Genomic DNA, 19,346 nt, shown 5'->3' on the forward strand with positions numbered 1-19,346 from the left:
AATGCATGTGAAATACATGGAGGTAGAACCTAAATCTGTCCATGGAATAAATTAATATTTATTAATTTATTAATGTCTAGCAGATATCTCTTTTTCAGTTTTTTGTCTACATGTTCGTTATTTATTAAGTTCGGGAACTCCTTTCACATTAGTTAGCTTGGGACTACTTGCAGGAGTAGTAAAATGGGTTCCATCACATACTGTATAGGAATATACTGCTGTGACTGATTGTTTTCCAGATATTATTCAGACTGTGTGTATTACCAACAAAAAATCTATAGATTTTGAAAACAAATTGTCCCAAATATGAATATCTTCGATTATATGTTTTATTCAAGTTGGTTATTGTTGTATAATCGCTATATCACTTTTTACCCTCTAATGTCATACTGCTTACTTTCTCCTGTGTTGTTGATTAGTTCACTTTAGTGGAATTAGTTTACTTCTTTCGCACAATTAAAGTTGTCAGCAGAATTGTGAATTGTGTAAATGAGGAGGAAGGACTCTGATGTCAACTTCAGATTTGTTGTGTACAAATACTGTGGACAAATACTATCGCGTTACAGTGGTATTAAGCAACAACATACTATATTCAACATTTGTATTTTGCATGTTTACACTGTACATCTCATAGAGACTTATTGTACCTGCCTACATATTTAATAATCTGATAATATAATCATGGCTGTGATTCAGTCATACGAGATAATCACAGCACAACCTCAACACTTCTACAAGCGCCATTTATTAGCTTTGCCAACACAAATAGCTCTGCAACTGGACTGGGACTATTGAACACTGGCTTGTTATTTGTGTAGGTCTACATCTATGTTACCTCAGTCCAGCTGCTTTGTATCATGTACGCAGCCAGTGAAATAAGAGTCTGTTGAGAGTCGCTTTGGTGGAAATAGCATTCTTTTTCTCACCTCGACCTTCTAATAATATCAAACATATTTATTATTATCAAATGGAAGGTGTGATCTTCAGCATCAAACAGGAGGCAGAAAAAAACAGCTAGTGACTTGTGTAACAGCGGAAGATAAAATTAAAAAAACATTGCACACAAGAAAGATGTTGAATTAACAGTGTTTTGATTCAATGTTTAATTTGCTGTGTATCTGATCCACCAACCAACACTTATTAAAGTGATAAATCTTAAACAATTTCACCTCAGGCCTTCACCAGGTAACAGTTAAGTATGATAAGTAGTGTGACGTTGACTGCTGTTAGTTATTACTTTGATTAATGGTTGTGTATTCATTACTGATGGTGGCTAATAAGGCTTATTAATAGCTAATCATATTCAGTGTCTAACGCAGTATGCAGTAAATGGTTGGCCTTTACTTATTATTATACGTTCATCTTTGTGATGCAAAACTTGTTACAACATTAAATAGATGGCAAACATTAATGAGACATTAATGTAACATTTATGTAACGTTAGATTAGCACATTATTGACATTAGAACACCTCTAATCTTGCTTGTTTCTTTTGTTTGATACTTTTGGGTGAAGTGAAATACATTTTCAAGACAATACCAAACTAAATTCAAACCCTATTGCTACTTTAAAAACATTTCTTCTACTTTAAAAAGGATCAAAATACTCCATCCACCACTGATTACAGCCAACAACCGGATTTCACTTCCCCCATACAACCTCCCTGATGCTCATTAAGCAAATTTCTTGTCTAGTTTCTGGATAAGGGTATAAAACTTGCTCAAACACCCTAATTATAACTTGTGCTCTTTCATCCAATGTCTTTCATTCAAGAGGCACATTTTCCCCTCTGCTAAACTATCACAAACCTCTGCTTTTGAAATGACTGACCGTTTGTTGAATCCAATATTTTGATATCTGGGAATAAAACTCAAGCTGAAAATCATTCAGTCTTTCAAAAACCTATCAAAACCCCAAAAGATGAGTAATAAGCCAGCTCAGCTTGATCTACAACCCATTTCGGTTAAATTGACAGTGACAGCTTATCTCACAGAGACTTCAAGAACAGAGCCTTCAAAAACAGCAGCTGTGAATGGAAATTACTGATCCGCACCTCCGTTCTAACTGTGTTGGACCCGGACTAAATTAGCATCCACACTGAGCTGTTGTGTGGTTTGGGAGCTCAGAGGGGACAAGACGGTCACACAGAGTGCACAGTACACTGGAAGTTATTTTAGTTCGTCTAAAATCAGATCAGCCCGGCCTCTTGGAAAAAATTGAGAATTTCACTTGCAATCCAGTGATGCCTTTCGCTTACAGCACAACCTTTTACCCCAGAGGACTGTGAGTGCCATGGGCGTTTTCTCTCCACCCCATTGACTGTTTCATGGAATAAGCAGTGTAGCCGCGAGGGACTGCTGGGCGAGCATCAGACAGAGTTTTCCTCCCCTCCCCATTCAGCTCATATACAGTATATCTCATCATCTCCTTCCTGTCCTACTGCTGGCCAAGCTTGAAGTGTCAAAGTACTATCTAGGACACAGAAATAATTCTTTTTGTATCACATCAGTGACCTGCGTGACAGTTAAAACATTTGCCTATTCGTCTTCTGTCTGAGACTACATCTCTGAACCCCAGTGCTGCCTCCAGGAAATACACAGTTTCATGTGACAGTATCATGTCATTACTGCACCAAGCTGCAGTGGCAGATGCCTCAAGTCCTTAACAACCTCAACTGGCAGTAGATGCAGAGTGAAGTGAAAAAAAAAAAAAAAGTAGCTCATTTTGGATGTGCTTTTGACATTGCACATTTGACACTGCTGAGGCATGTGATACTGTTGTACCAGGGGAGGAGAGTGATGAGAAAGGTGAGAAGACTCTGTAATCTATGAACCACTTACTTTTAATTATGTTTAACTCACAATTTTCCCTTCTCTGGGTGTTAACGGAGCTTGGATTGCATGCATGTTCACTATGTGCACAGCATTTTCACGTTATTAATCATTCTAATGATCATGCAGCTGAACGCGGCACTGGCAACGCAATCTACTGGCTGCAACAGGTAACTCTTTAAACTTAGGATAATCCAAGCCCTGTGCCACATGCTCATGTTTACTGACCCCTCACTGTTTGCTTATGACTCAGCCATCACAGAGAAGATTTCCAGTTGCCCCCAGCATAACACAACACATTTACCCCATGTGTGTTTGATGGATCACATTCACACAAAATAATTGAGCATTTTACAGAATAGATTCCAAGGATTATATATCAGTATATTTAAAATGTTGGCCATCTCTGCACTGAGCTGCTAGATGAGCCACCTTGAATTTATAATCATGATGCTATCAGAGATCTTGCTCAATAATAATTTCAGCTGTGACCTCCAAAAATTCAGTCAGGCAGGGATGAAAAAAAAAACTGTGGATCTTAATGAAAACAAGTGGGTAAATAAATGGATAAATACCCCATATTACCGTGAAGTCAATTCATATCAAACTAATATTACACTACCACTTTATTCAGCTAAATGAATTTGCCATGCAACTTTTACTTACGTTTATTGTTTCGTTATTGCAAACAGCAAAAGGACTCCAGGTCATACTCCTCATGTGCTTCTGCTCTAAGGCTGATGGGTAATTTAATGCAGCTTGTGGTAAATTATATCAATGGGAATATTGTCCCTTAGCTGTGGCTGTCTTCCCCATCTATATTTCCCTGCAGCTCACCATCTGCTGAAAGTCTGGCTTCCCCAAACAATCACAGTTATCTCTATTATCTTTGCCAAGTAATCCCAGACAGAGGATGATGACATTTTTTTTCCCAAGTAATTCCAAAGAAATAAACTTTTTGGAGTTCATTAAGGACAAATGTGATAAAAAATAAGGGGATCAAATGACTTAGTCAGTAGCCTGTAGAAGAGAAACCGTGCATGTTGCAGACAGGGCACTTTGGAGTCAGCATGCTCATGTAGATGTGTGTGTGTGTCATATATACACATCTGTAAGGTTAAGTGTAAGGTTATGGGTCTCAGAATTAGTTTTAGGACTACATTACAGTCCCCCCATAACTAACTAAAGCAGAAATGAAATTCAGTGGTTCATTTGAAAGGGTACAAGTTGACAACAATTGCTGTAAGTGCAACAACATAAAATACAGTGGATAGTGGCTGCTGTACTTTTATCACAACGGTTCATCCTCGGTGTGGTAGCTAGCTGAACCTACTGCTGTTCAAAGTGTTTAGCTATCAGTGTTTTCAGTTAAGGACCAAATAAAAAAGAGCGAAGGAGTTAAATTTAGTTAAAATTTCTTGATCAGCTGGTTGGTGGTAAAGGAAACAAATGCAAAGCTTTTTTTTTTTTTTACCAACTGACTGAGCTCTGTTTTACATTTATTTTTTTTAAATATATAACTATCATTATATCTAATATATTGTTATCTAATAAGGTATTTAGTTATATTTGTGTCTGCTAATTGTTTATTACATTAGGTCAGTGTCTGGGTTCCACAGACATCTTCAAATTACTTGTGAACAGCGCAAAACATGTGACAATTTGCTACTTTTATCAGATAAAAGTAGCAAATTGTCACATGTTTTGTGACGCAGGAAATGTGCTACAGGCTATTGAGATCCTATGGTTACCCCATCTGCCATATCTCACCTTAACCCCTGGTGTTACTCACTACAATGCGTAGTATGAGAGATCTAAGAAATGTGTTAAATGTATTTCCTTCTAAGGTTTCGCATGTTGACTAGTCAGCTGAATACATTATAATATTTTGTAAAGATACAACACTGGTCCTGGTAACACAATTCCTGCGTAATAAAACATTTGCACCTATAGGTCAGTCACTCTTTAATAATCAAGAAACCTTCAAACTTGACCAACAGGATGGCTCCAGCTGAACATTTGGCTGGTTTCCTATCCAACAGTAGTCTGAGTAATCCTGTCAAAACCTAGAACTTCTACTGAACTTTGAAAAATCAACTGAAAATCTGGACGTACAAGCTTTGAAGCTTTTTTCCTATTGTCGAAGCAAACAGGAGGACGATCTGTCAAAGCAACTCAATGATCTCAAGGTAAGTCTAGAAATGACTAAAAAGGGCTCCAGGGTCTCTCTCAGAGGACTTCAGTAAAGATGTCTGACAAAGAAAGAAAAAAGTACTCAAGTAATGAAAGCACCTCGAGACAAAGTGAGGTGACAGTGCATATTTGAGATATGATGAACTTATTGTCCATGCACCTACTCAGAACCCACAGCAACAAAAGTGGACCAACACTTAATACAGAACTTTGATTACTTAACCACACAGCCACAGGACATTATTCTTTACACAGAATATAAACTATAACTAATCAGATTTTGAAGGCAATGACCTTGAAGCCCTTTTGATCCCTTTACTCTTACAATTTTGATGTTGACCCAGACCTGAATTTCTTTCATCATTTGATGCCTCATATAAGAAGGCAATATGGCAAATTCATTCATTATTTATCTTCACGCAAACACAATTTTTCTGTTATTGCTTTATCAGAAATGGCTTACAGAGGACTCAGAGGAGAAATATTTAAATTACCTGCATACAATTTGGTTCACTATGTAAGAGAAAAAGATGCGGAGGTGGAGTATCTCTGTTTATTCTTGGTGACTATGAATTTAAAATTAGGGATAATCTCTCCCTGAAGTCAGCTGGGGCTGAGGTGGAATCTGTTTTTGTCGAGCTCTCTGGTGTCTTTGGTGGAGAGAACGTTATTTATCGCCCACCTGACTCTATTGCCAAAGAATATAATAAAAGTCTGTCCGACTCTCTTGACTTGATAAACAAAGAGGATAAACTTGGTCCTGCAGAGGTCCATTCTTAGACTGTTATTATCATTTACCTATAATAATGATTTGTTTAATGTCTCAAATATCCTCTCTCCAATAAGGTTTGCAGATGACCTAATTCACTCTTGGGTCAAACTTAATTATGCTCATGTGGGTTTAACTGCCTACTCTGCACGGTCTCCTTATCTTTCGTACTGTAATATAGTTTGGACAGACTTCTCCTACTAGTCTCCACAAAATTTAGGTCTTTCAGAAATGTTTTGTTAGGATTGAAACCCAATCAGAAACACACGTCTCATCTTATTTCAGAAACTCCAGGTTCTTAGTTTTCATTTCAAAGACACATTGGAGTGAAGGGAATATTTCAGAGCAAACTTGCTTTATCCTTCAACCACCATGCAAATATATTCTTCATGAATACATGACTCTGCAGAAGAAATACACTTCTAGTATGATATGCACACAATGTGTAATGATTATAATATTTTCATATTAGAGCTTCCTATTTCTGAGAACAACACAATGCAAAAATTGATTTCAAATAAACCGCAGGTATAAAGTAGAAAAGTCTGTGGGAGCAAACAAAGTCCTCACGTCCTCACTAACGCAGTTATTGAAATTATGTGTACATATGAAGACTGTGGACTCACCAGCAGACACCTCTGATTTCTGTCGTCCGGAGTTGTGGAGGGTCAGGTACAGCCGGGTGTTGCTGATCTGCAGCTCCAGTCTCTGGGGCTCTGGGCTCAGCTGCACAGAGAGTAGCAGTCCGTCCGGGTTCCATGTCCTGAACTGAAAGCGAACTGAGAAACCCCCTGTGGCAGACGCTGCTGACGGAAGTGACAGGAAGCTGCTGCCGGAGCTCAGAAAGGTGCAGCCCACCAGCTGGGGCTGCGAACATGAGAAGGTCACATTGCCCTGGAGGATAACAAAACCCAAGGACACAGATTAACATGCGTCTTCAGCTACATGTTAGGGCAAGCAGGTCTCATGAAATTCATTGTGATATGTCTGGAAATAAGTGCTGCCAGCACAAAAAGGGAACAGATGGTTAAAGAACTATGAGCATGACAGTAACTTTAATTATAATATTCATTTTTAATCAGTCAGGCTGAATTATTTGTCATCAATTGTCAATGAATCAGCAGTATGCAGCAGAATTATTTCACAATGATTCAAGAGGAGAAGAGCTGCCACGTTTGTGTATGCTATGAATGATTGAAAGAATAATTTGACATTTTGGGAAATATATATATATATATATATATATACACGTTTTTGTTTCTTACAGAAGGTTAGATGAGAAGATCGATACCACTCTCACATCTGTCACATATCCGGCGATTATTTGCTTATCTTAGATTAGAAACTAGATAGGCCTGTCCCCAGGGTAACAAAATCAGCCTTCCGTCACCTTGAACGCATTATATGACGTATTAATGAGCTTTAAAAGTGCTTAGAACAGAGCCAGGCTAGTTGTTTCTCCCTGTTTCCAGTATTTATGCTAAGCTAAAACATCCAGCTGTGGACTGTAGCGTTCATATTTACGTTTAAGTGAATAAGCATATTGCCAAAATCCTTCAAGAATGTCATATAAAGTATAATAATTGGCCAAATCATTGTATTTTGCATTTCTTGTCGCTTAGCACTTCCCTGTAGATTAAAGACAAAGTTCACATGATTCAGGGGCTGTTTAAATGCCACAGAAAGCAAACTTGGAAAAGAAAAGATCCTCTAAAGAAAAGGCCAGATACAAGATAAATTCATGAAATATATGTGCTTCAAACCAATATAGTAGAGCAGCAAAGATAAAAAAAACAACAAAACATTTAACTTTACATTTCAGTTTAATTTTGTACAGCGCTGAGGTTGTGTTAGACTCATTCAAACACAGACCGGTGGTGTCTGCTAAGGTCAGAGTCCCATCAGTCCCGGTGCCTGCAGGGCAGCACAGAGCAATCACAGCTCTTTTACTCTCAATGTGATTCCCTCCCATCAACCGCAGGGAGATAGCCCCATTGAAATTCCATTACAGCTTCCATCATGACAGTCTCTCTCCACCTCTCTGCCTCTGTTGTCAGTAAAGGCCTTTTAAAGCAGCAATCAGACTTTAAAGGCAGAGGATGTCTCAGATGAGATGTGGCTTGTGGCTCTTTGGCCGACCAATCTGAATTGTGTGGGAGGGTTGACTCTGCGAATGAATCCATTCACACACTTGGACTTAATGATATAGTAGTTAGGATCTCAATGGATGTCGTGATTGTTTTCACGTTATTCCTGCCTTCCAATTTCTGACCAGAACGCCCTAAATCTGACTAATCAAATATCGTCACGAATCAGTTGAGAGAAAAATGTGAGACCTCACAGCGAGGAGAAATAAAACGAAAGCATCGATTTTATCCAAAGTAGCGGCATGGCGGGGGAGGATGGCAATGTCAGACTGTTGGTCGGCTGGCGCACCATTTTGGATGGATTGCACTGATATTTAATACATTTGGCACTTCCATATCTCCCCTGGATAAATTGTAATGACTTTGTTGACTTTTCAGTTGTCATCGGTCCAATACTTTGGTTTATATATTAAAAAATACCTGCAAAATGAAAAGTGTTTGTTGCTATTTAGCAAATTTTAACATGATTATATGCTAAACAAAAATGCCATGGTAAACATTATCCCTGTGTCGGCACATTAGCATTATCATTGTGACTATGTTAACATGCTGAGGTTAGTATGTTTGTAGCTTAGGAGGTGTTCAAGGGGCTGATAAATTGCAGCTATGGCAAAAAAACAAACAAAACAAAAACAGGGGTTACCTATAGGTTTAGCCAGCATTCATAATTAAGGTCAGTTTAAACAAAATACAGCAGACCAAAAAACATGTAATATTATAGACTGTGTTGTGAATTGTATCTAAAGATCTAGAGTAGGACAGTAGTGAGTTGCACCACGAAGAGGTTTTGCAGTACCCCAGAGGCCATTTAACCCCACAGCTCGCAGCTCTTTTTCTGCAGATGCACAGCTCTTTTATTCACAAGCTGTTGGCTTTGTTTACTTTATTGTCAATTTATTCACATAGTATACAGTAATATATACTGTATATCATTGTCAGAAGAAAGCTGACATCTTGTGTCAGTTCAGGCAAAACTCTTTTATACAGCTGTCATCAGCTAGGAGACATACAGCAACATACAGCTGTCAAAGGTTGTCACACTAAACAGAGACTCCAGTCTGCACTGTACATTAATCAGAATTACACAATATATGCCATATATGTAATTATGCAGTTCAGTGTCACTTTAAGATAGTGTGTATGGTGTGTATATATACACATGCAGTGTATGTACATGCAGTGTATGCAATAAACGGTATACTGACAGTTTGACTCTTCTTAGTATGCTCTCCTACTTTCTCTCTTTAAATATAAAATCCATTCCCATCCCTAGTAGAGATCCTTTGCTCTGTAAGAAGGCTTTCAAATGGTAAAGTGCTTTCTCACATCTCCGAGTTTTTAAAAGCATTAAATCTGTTCTTTGAAAGAGAAGCACTGGGACTACACCGAGCTGCAGGAAGTCATTTGGACAGACTCTAACTGAATCTACAGGGGAAGCTGAAGAATTTTACTGACCCGGAACAAAGAGTATTCATATGTGTCAGCAATAGAGCTGACCAATAGGGCAATATATTGGGTAATATTGGCTTATACTGTATATCAGCACAAATGTCAAAATGTGTGTCATTTAGAACAACAGTTTATCTTTCCACAGTTATGTCAGCTCAGATAGGATTATGTACGCACTTTCAAACCAAAAGAGGCCAGCTGCTGGGCTGAGAGTGAGTTAATCATGGAATAAACAAATGAACAGGGCTCCGATGTCCACTTATATAATTATAGACAACAATGTAGGAGACAATGCTACATTTTAGTCCATCTGCATCAGCTTCCTCACTCCACATGGATTCGGGGACCAGCACTTCTCTACAGAAACCTTTTTTAGAAAGTACCAAGCACAGACACAAGCCCTCCATACCCAAGTCCACTGAGGAGGGAGACGGGCAGGAGGGGGCAAAAACACCACAAGAGAGCCCTACAACACCTGCAGGTTGTAGTGGAAGTGAATGTCATAAACCTGTCAAGTCATCCTATTTATAGTACTTGCATCTCTGCTGGACTGTCATTTTGTCCTACATCCCACTGCAAAGATTTTAACATGTTTTGCAAAAGGTTTTTCATGACTTCCATCTCAAACTGGTCTAGTCTTGTGAAGCTGGGAGTAGCACTGGACTGGAAGTTACTGGCAGACTTGGGACAGACTTTCTGATTCACATCACAAGATCACCACAACCTACTACAGACTGGACCACATTCTTTGGGTTACCTCACTTTGTACTGTCTACGTCATAGAACTTAGAGTGCCCTGGGACGATGTTTTGTGCAAGGCCTGTGATTGTAAAATTTTCAGCTGACGCCAAACAACATGGCAGGAGAGCTAAAGGTTTTCTCAGTGGAAGTTGCCTGCAAAGGTTTTGTAGGCATATCAACTACCAGGCTGCTTAAGGACATGAGAATCTAAAGTCAGGACCAATGTCAAGCCATCAAAGCATTCTCTGATGTTGACCTAAAAGGGCAAGCCAGTAGCTCTGGCTTAAGAGGAGAGACAATATCTGGGTGCTGAAATAACATCAAGAATGAGATGATGTAAAGGGGGTGAGCATGGGACACCAGGCCTCATCACGGAACTCTCTGGAGGTGTATTGGCTTTATTGGTGAAGTGCTGGGGAAGGAGGGCACCCATTTAAAGACACTGAGATGTCATCATCATTTCCACTCAAAACAGCAAGGCCTCAAAGTATTAACAAACAAGGGATTGTATCACCTAGTCGTGAATATGATTAAACATAACCAGAAGTCTAACTATGTTTTCAATATGATAACCCTTATAGGACCCATAGAACTGCTTGAGATAAATCAGCCTTTATTCCACCTAAATGTAAGAATTCATCTATTGATACATACTACTTGGCCCTAGACTGGTGGACTGGTGACTGGGTAACTTAATCACAGAAATAAAATCTAAAGTACATGCATGTATCAATGACAGGAAATCACTGAACATGAACATAACAGCAGAGTTTTACATTTTAATGAAAATGTATAAAGTCTACAGCAGTACCCCATGGGGAATCACATTATTGCTACAATAGTCTCCTTAGCGTAACAGAAAATATATCTGTGTTTGTAGATAATTTCCTTCAGCACTGTGTCACGCCTATGGCCTCATATATCAAAGACTCTATGGATTTAATTAAAACTACAATGGATGGTCTTGCTACACCAATGTTTCTATATAGGGGGGCTAAGGGCAGCTGAGTTTTTTTCTTTAGATGAAAGAACAAAAAGTGCACCTAGCACATTGTGTATTTGAGAGCTCATTTAGACTGTGTTGACCACAAACTACTTCATGTTTGGCCCTGACATTCTTCTGCAGGTGACTGGAGTCACAGGCTTGAAGATGTCCCCCAGTTTTTACTTTGCAGTGTGTCAGCCTGTTCGAGAAGGAGAAAATGCTGAACAGTTCTAAGAATGTGTATTCCTGCAATACATTTCAACATACAGAAGGCACACTGATGCCATTCTTTCAAATGGACATCCACTGAGGCGAAACTCAGACGCTTTGGCCCATGACCCTTCTACTGTAAAATAAACCATCTGGACACAGAGTGCTACCACCACCAGGACTAAAACCATGGCTAACAGGATAACCTGAATGCCCACAACCAGAAGGCGGGGGTGTCCAAATATCCCTCTACCATCCCAATGCTATGTTCTGAATCCTGTGGAACCAGGAAATTAAAAATGTGGTAACTGTCAACAGTGTAAATTCATTCACACCCACACAAAGGAAAAATATTCATTGTTAAAGTATCATTTCATGTAAAACCAACAAAGTGATATACATGCTCAAGCTCCGGACCCTCAAAAACAGATTTAATGATCCATTCGTAATTTCACTGTACCGGCCAAGTGTGCTTAGACTTGCATGGCTTAATCTTTGAGACGAGCATATGCTACTGAATCTCAGAACACAGAAGTACCATCAGAACCCAAAAGAGCCCTTTGGCCAACCATTTCAGTCTAATGAACCACAGTGATCACTTATATTGGAAATTGAACTGTCCAACTCCCACAGAGACAGTCTCTTGAAACTTGAACTTATTATTACTACTATGGATCTAGACTGTAAACACTAAAAGTCTAGAAACTAAGGCCTTAATGAGGAACGGACAACAATGAACATTCGCCCTTTTTTGACCCACTAATTGGAAGTTCTATCCTCTGTGTATTAGTGCTGTCATTGTGGTCTCTGTATGCTATTTCATTGTTACATCAGAAACTCAGTTGATGTTATTGTATCATGTGACTGTATGAAATATATATGTGTTTAGGATGGCATTGTCACTTAAGTCTGATGAAGAGTAGCTGTGCGTGAAACATCACCGTGATGCAATAAATGAGTAGACACTGGATCCCTGCATTGTGTGAGCTGTTTGTTTATTTCAAATTATATCACGCTCAATACATCTCTTGGATGATATATTGTGTTTGAGGAAGCTTGATTTTTTAAAACTAAAAATATTGATATCTATATTTGCCTGAAAAATCCAGTATCATTCTCCATATAACTCTGTTCAACATCTTCACAAAAAGTGCAACACTGCCTGAAAATCAGAATGCATCTGTGCCACTCACCACACTGTGTATCTGTGGTTTGCGTCTCTTTGCAAGGTCTATGATATTGATTCCGTTGTAGTAGAGGTTTTCCATGCAGCCGTTGAAGTTCTTCCTAAGAAAGGTTCCAGGTTTACCAGGCAGCGGGATACCTCCGAAACTCAGCTTTGATAAAAGGCAAACAGAAGAGGTAGACCCATTAGCAGTGGATGCAAATATCTAAAATGAAAATCCACATTCTGATCATCACCATCATCACCATCATCACCATTGTTAACACATAATTGTGTAAAAATACATGCAAACACACATTGTCACCAGATGAACCGCTGAGCCTGTGATTCAGCGTGTGAAAACAACACTCACTCACTGTGTACAAAAGTGTCATGTAGAGTAACTCTATCTAGTACGTGTACATGTCTAACGCTGTTTTTCATGGCCTGCACAGAACTCTGACCTCAACCCTACCAAACATCTTTGGGATGAACAAGAACTCCGACTGAGAGCCAGACCTGATGATCCAACACCTAAAGCTCCTGTGGCTGAATGAGAGCAAACCCCTGCAGCCATTATCCAAAAACTTTTTAAAAGCCTCCCCAGAGGAATGGAAACCTTCTAAGACACAGGTTAATTTCTATTTTGGAGTAATATTATTGACAATTATTTGCTGGAATGGTTACGTTAACAATCCAGAAGTACATATGTGTATCGGCTGCAGTTGTGCAAATTTAAACTTTTGAGGGTTCTGCCCCCCGTGCCTGTTCCATCTTTTAAACTCTTTGTATATGGAGACCCCCATGTGCACCGCATTTGTAGAGAAATCTAAAGCTTGACTGAACTGCTGTTTCAGCTTATAGCTGTTAAAACGTGATAGGACAGTTGTTGCCTGGAGGAGGGGTTTAGTGAACAATTAATTAAAAAGTCTCTAAATAGGTGCACCTTATTTATTTTGTTAAAATATAGTTTATAACTTAAATAAAACAAGAAGTGTGCAAGGTTTTTAGAGGTCGACAAACCTCCTGGCAGTTTGTTGTTCCCTTGAGACGACAAAAATAACTTGTCTCTGCTACTTTTCTTTGCTACTTTCTTTTCTATCACTCATAATGGAGATGTAAGTTCAAAACATGTCCCTTCTGCAGGGCTTACATATGCTAGACTCTGTTTACCATTGTGCTCCAAGGCTTATTAATAACTCCACTGCTCATTGCTGAGTTAGTAATAATAGGGTTGTCTAGCCCTTACCGGATAAATTCATTAAGTGATATGCTTACATTTACCAGGCTGTTCTTGCTTTCTCCCCTTCAATTTATATAATTCAATCATCACATGAACTCACCTCGTAGTCCACCTCCAATGAGTGTCCTTCTCCTTTGGTTTGGAAGTGCTGTGCGTGGGAGTCCACTGTAAGGTTAACCTGCTTGTTGAAGCGCTCTATATGAACAGAGTGCCAGTGCTGGTCGTCCAGCAGACTGCCCACAGTGACGGCAACACGGCCGCTGCTGAATCTCAGCCTGCTGTCATCTGGGGGAAACACAAAGAAAACAGCAAGAGTGTGGTGAGTGGCTTTACATCGTCCACAGAGAGCCTGTAAATGTGTGAGGGCAGATAGGCAGAGCCAAAAAAAAATCATGAACGCACAAAATCCATTGACTTAGGTGACGTATTCTAGCATTGAAACAGGGACAGTGCTCTGAAGATAAGTACTGTGTAACTTTTTTTGTGTATTAATAAATTACTAAAATAATGAATTATCTTTTACTTTACTATTATTCTCTAGTCAAGTCATTGTTGAAGTCATTTATTGGCAGAAATGTCAGTATTTTTTAACATCACATCAAATCCCTTTGCTTGATAAACAGCAATCTGACTTGATATGACCTAAATTCAGTCTTTGGTATGCTGTGAAAAAAAAACACTGGGTGGAAATGAGGTGAAATGTCTAAATAATAACCACCCCATTGCTGTAATATCTCTCCATCATGAAAACATCCTCCAAAATACACCTGCTTTAAAGGATCTGTATTTTCTCAACCTGCCAATGATTCTCGAAATAATCACAAAGACTCACACACACTGGGAGACTAAATTCTAGTGAATATGTATGAAGGATATTCTTTTGAGGGAACGCACCTAAGTTGAGGTAGAGGTCCAGTCTTCCTCGGTGAAGCTCAAGGGTGATGTAGTCTCCTCTCTGCCCCTCTCCATGCAGTAGAACGCCCTCGGCCTGATGGCTCTTGAAGCGCAGAGAGATCACATCCTTTACCGTTGACATAGACTTCTGGTTGAACCGATACAGCAAGGAGCTTCTGCCGTCAAAGTCTGCCACGTAGGACTCTAAAAGAAGATCAGAATAACTCTTCAGTCAGTATTGCACACTGTACTTTCAAGAAACTAGAAGAAAACTCTTCTACAAGTTTGTACTGTTTTTAAAATGTAATTACTATAGTGTCACGTTTTGGGTAATTGTTCTTATATTTATGTTCACATCATTTTGCACCAAACAATTAATATGACAATGAAAGTCACAGTTGCAGAAGAACATAAATGTGAAAATGTTGGATGGTAATGTTGTTGTTAATTGTTGTGTTTGTTTGCTCCTAATTATAAATGTACATTTTGACACTAGTATTAAATCATTTTTGTGTGTTCCAGGCTCAAACTTGGATTCATTTTAAAAACAAACAAAAATATCCCAGCCAACTATAAAGATTGTATACTACTGCTACTAATCTAATGCCAGAGGGCTGGAGTGGTTGATTTTTTTTTGCTCATGAGAAATACTCTCACGAAAACTCATCCCAAGTCTCTGCAAATCTGTGGATAAATCTGGCAGAAAAGAAATGGAAAGTAAACAAGAACTAAATGTGTAAAGCTACAAGAGGGCTAAAAACAACAGTGCAGTAAATAGAAGAATTTTATGAAATGATTCGGGGGGAAAAGTAATGGTGAGCGATAGCACAAAATTGGTTTGGACGAGCCACTGATCATTAAAGCAGAGCACAGCCACTGGATGCAATAATTAAATTAGACTTGATAGAAAATAATAATCCATTCTGCATCACATCTATCAAAACAATCCAACAATTATAAAAATGTAATCAAGTCGCAATAACAGGCGGCAAAGTCTATCCACAGTGGAGTCGATAACAAATAGCCGCACAGGTTAATCAGTCTTGAAACAGTCTGTTATGAGACACGCAGCTCTGGTGAGCCCTGTTTGAAAGTGCTCTGGCTTTGGTGTTGTCACACTGCAGCAGTGCTGGGAGCTCGGCAGATACACAGCGATCTGAGTGAGGAAGGAAAAGACTTGTGTACTTTCTCTCCTTGTGGCACCCACACGAGCAACGTCCCCAGACAAAATGGAGAGAACCTTAATCTATATTACACGCTCCCTGTTTCTCTCTCTCCTCATTCATATACAATAGATTTCAGGGAGTCCTGAATAATATATTTGAGATCAGTTAATAGTATGAGGGCATCCTCAGTGTCATCTCTATATAATCCTGCTTCAGAGATACACTCCTGTATAGATTACAGTCTGTAATGCAGCAGAATGAGCTGCATAGCAATGTAGCCTGCCTGTGTCTCTGTCTCAGTCTGATTTGGGGGATTAGTGGTTTCTGTAACTCAAGTCATTAATAAGTAACTGTAATTCATAAGGTATTTTAAGTAGTTTATATACATAGGCATGCATCCAAAAATATACTGACCACTAGAGGAATAAGGGGTATATGAGGCAGTATTAGTTTTATACCTGCTTATGCAACATTAATACTCTTCACTGCTGTGGTGGTTGGGCGTCATAAACCTGATCACTCTGGGATATTCTGACTGTGTTTCACAGTGCATTAATTCACTGGCTCATCTAGTTAGTGCTGCTTCTCAATGTGTGGGAGAGGTGTGTCAGTGAATCCCCATTATATGTGTTTTATTGAGAACTGCTCGAATAGAAATGTGAGTGCGTGTGTGAACAGCGTTTCCTTTTATCAGCTATGCAGACGTCTAGGTATGGAATCACTTTAATACAGCCTTTTATCATTCAATATGTTATGCCCAAGTAATAATTGAACTGTGTTCTTTTCAGAATCAAAAAAACACTGGATGAAAAAATGATTTCATTATCTTGAAATAACTCATAACTAACATTGCTTGTTACGGGCACTGGCAGTATTATTTTCTATAAAAGCCCACACACCAGCAGAGTCTTGGCTTTATACTTGCTCCCAGGATTGGCAGATCCCCGCTATCGCACCTTGACTACTCTTTCTGTCTGTAAGGCATATCTGATGTGTGCTTCACTGCCTGAAGCTAGCCGGTGTATGCTGCATGTTATGAATAGGTCCACTTAGTTACCCCTTTGTCATTGTTACCGTGGCTGTTATGTGGGACACCTTTTTCTGCCATAGCAGAGAACAATGACTCGATGATGAAACCCACGTGAATAGACTCTCTTTCATACTCGAAGTATAACAGCCTCAGTCATCCTGAGATAATGAGTTATTTATCTCAGGAAAACAGCATTTAATTGAGACAAGGAGATAATTAAGTCATGATGGGAAAGATAAACGAGGAAAGTAAATGATGAATTTGATATTAATTGACCCGCTTGTGTTAGCGTGAGTCAGTATTTTATCACCTGAGCTGCATTGGGCATGTTTTTTTTTTTTATGTTTTTTTTATTTTTTATGCTTTTACATTATCTGTATTTGCTTTGTGTATTTGTGTGTTGTCATACCGCTTACAAATCACACTGTCCCTTCCAGTGACATTTATTAGTAAAATCAGCATTTTGTTATCTTAGTAGCTGCTACAGTGCAAACAAAGTTATAAAATACCACAAGCTGTCTGCTATCTAAACCAGAAAAGACCTGTCAGAAGGAAAACAAAAAAATAAAAATTGGTCTGACAGAGTATAGAAATTGGGTTTTGGAGTGTTTTGCTGCAAGGCAAGAGAAGTTTATTTATACAGCACCATTCAGACACAAGGTAATTCAAAGTGCCTTACAGGGGCATGGAAATGCATTAAAAACAGAAATACATTAAACATAAGACACTAAGGAGACATCAAATTGCACTTAGAGATAATAAGGGCAAAAAAAAAAAAGCAAGAACAAGGAAAAAAATAGGACATAAAGTATATAACACTACATACTTTATCACCCTGTGTTTAAAATAATCAATTACACCATGAGAAGATTATGCTGATCTTAATTGTTTGAGCATTTTTCTCACAACTGAAACCCAGGACAAAAAATACAGTCACCACATGATACAACAATTGGATCCAATTTTCAAGTTTTATTTTGGAAGTGTTGAACGTGAAGAGATCGCTGCAGGTATATGTTAAACACCTTGACTGTTTTCTTTTTTGAATAATTGTTTCACTGCTGTCTGCCGTGTCAAACAGCACGTTATAAACCAAAGTGTAAAGAAAATTGTTCCCATAGAAGTTCTCTCAGAAGTGGAGCTGCAAAGATCCCTCCAGGCTTTGTGAGTACAGAGGTAAGATGTACTTTCAAGGTGTGGTGTTAACTCCAAGGTGTGCGTTACTCACTGTACGAGCAGCCGTACACCTCCACTCTCAGGCCCATCCAGCCGCTGGGGTTCCAATCGCGAGGGATGAAACGCAGGAAACGTGTTCTCACTGGGTGGGACAGCTTGTTCTGGACCACGGCCTCCGAATTCATATTCCCAACAAATCTCTGCAGGACCACAGAGAGACAAAGAAAATAGTTATGATGGAAGCATGAAAGTGATGTAAAGCAAATGACCAAGGCTCTCTCAGTGGAGCCAAATGACCTCAGAAATAAATAGTGTTTTTTTATTTATTTTTTTTAGTAGAAAAGTCTGTTTTTTTTTAGCTGAATACTTGAAATATAAGCAGAATAAAAAATCTCAATCCTTGAATAGCACAGACAACAACAAAGTGCTGACAAAGCAAACCCAAGGGCAATGTCTTCTTCCTATCCTTGAACATACTATTTGATGTAAAGTGATAAGAATCATTGTGCGGTGTAGAAATGTGAGAATATCCGTTCAAACAAGTCCATGTGAGGGGAAAAAAAATCACCACTGAGGCAGCCAGGGGCAAAATAAGGGATCGCGTATTGTGTTTTCACCCTGCAGATCTCAAAGCAAAACCTCTAAGTACAATGGTGAGATGTCATTCTTCTTTTTCTTTTCCACCTCTCTTCTACTTCAGCCTGTGCCAGACAAAGCCAAGAGACATAAACAGAAAAACAGAGAGAAATGGAGACAGAAACAGAGACAAACAACCTCTCCTCTTAAATGACTGATGACCAGCTTCTTCATAACCGATTCAAGGCAGGTGACATATCAAATCAATAGGTACTCGTACAATAAAAAACAGAAAATATAGATCATTGACAGTGCTCCAGGCTTTTGTGAATAGTTCACAGTCAGACAAGGCCAATAATTCAGCTTTCCGCAACAACAGAAACACAATGACCAGCAGCACAAATGACCATCCGGTGCTTTTACAATGCTGCAAAGCAGAAGCATTGTTGAATGTACCAGGATGCTGCCTTCTGGTAGATAATCAAGGCAACTATGCAACTGTTAAGGCTATTATTGTGATTTATGCTACTACTTTCACATTTTGAGCCATTTACTGAGCAGAGCCTCGTGGCTGAGTCTCAACACACGTACAAGGCAGGCTTATTTACACATGCAGAGTAATTCACGTCTGCACAGGAGGGATTAACAAATGGCACTGGGGCTTAAACATTTGGTCAAAGGAAATGTATTGCTTGAGCACTGCAAACAGCTTTTAAACCAAATTAAATAAGAGAAACACGCTGGCCTTGAAAAACCAAGACATACATATTC

The 19,346-nt window shown here is 39.0% G+C and overlaps 1 protein-coding gene across 1 annotated transcript in view; it reads right to left on the reverse strand.

Moving 5' to 3' along the window:
• Positions 1-19,346, reverse strand: part of cntnap5a (contactin associated protein family member 5a) — a 71,846-nt gene that overhangs the window by 34,000 nt on the left and 18,500 nt on the right. Inside the window, exons 4-8 of the mRNA XM_019277060.2 lie at positions 18,052-18,199; positions 14,628-14,831; positions 13,834-14,018; positions 12,519-12,662; positions 6,420-6,687 (exon numbers count right to left, since the gene is read on the reverse strand). Coding sequence (XP_019132605.2) covers positions 6,420-6,687; positions 12,519-12,662; positions 13,834-14,018; positions 14,628-14,831; positions 18,052-18,199 — 949 coding nt within the window. The remainder of the gene's footprint in view (positions 1-6,419; positions 6,688-12,518; positions 12,663-13,833; positions 14,019-14,627; positions 14,832-18,051; positions 18,200-19,346) is intronic.

Source organism: Larimichthys crocea, chromosome XVIII, assembly GCF_000972845.2.
Source record: "Larimichthys crocea isolate SSNF chromosome XVIII, L_crocea_2.0, whole genome shotgun sequence".
Classification (NCBI taxonomy): domain Eukaryota; kingdom Metazoa; phylum Chordata; class Actinopteri; family Sciaenidae; genus Larimichthys; species Larimichthys crocea.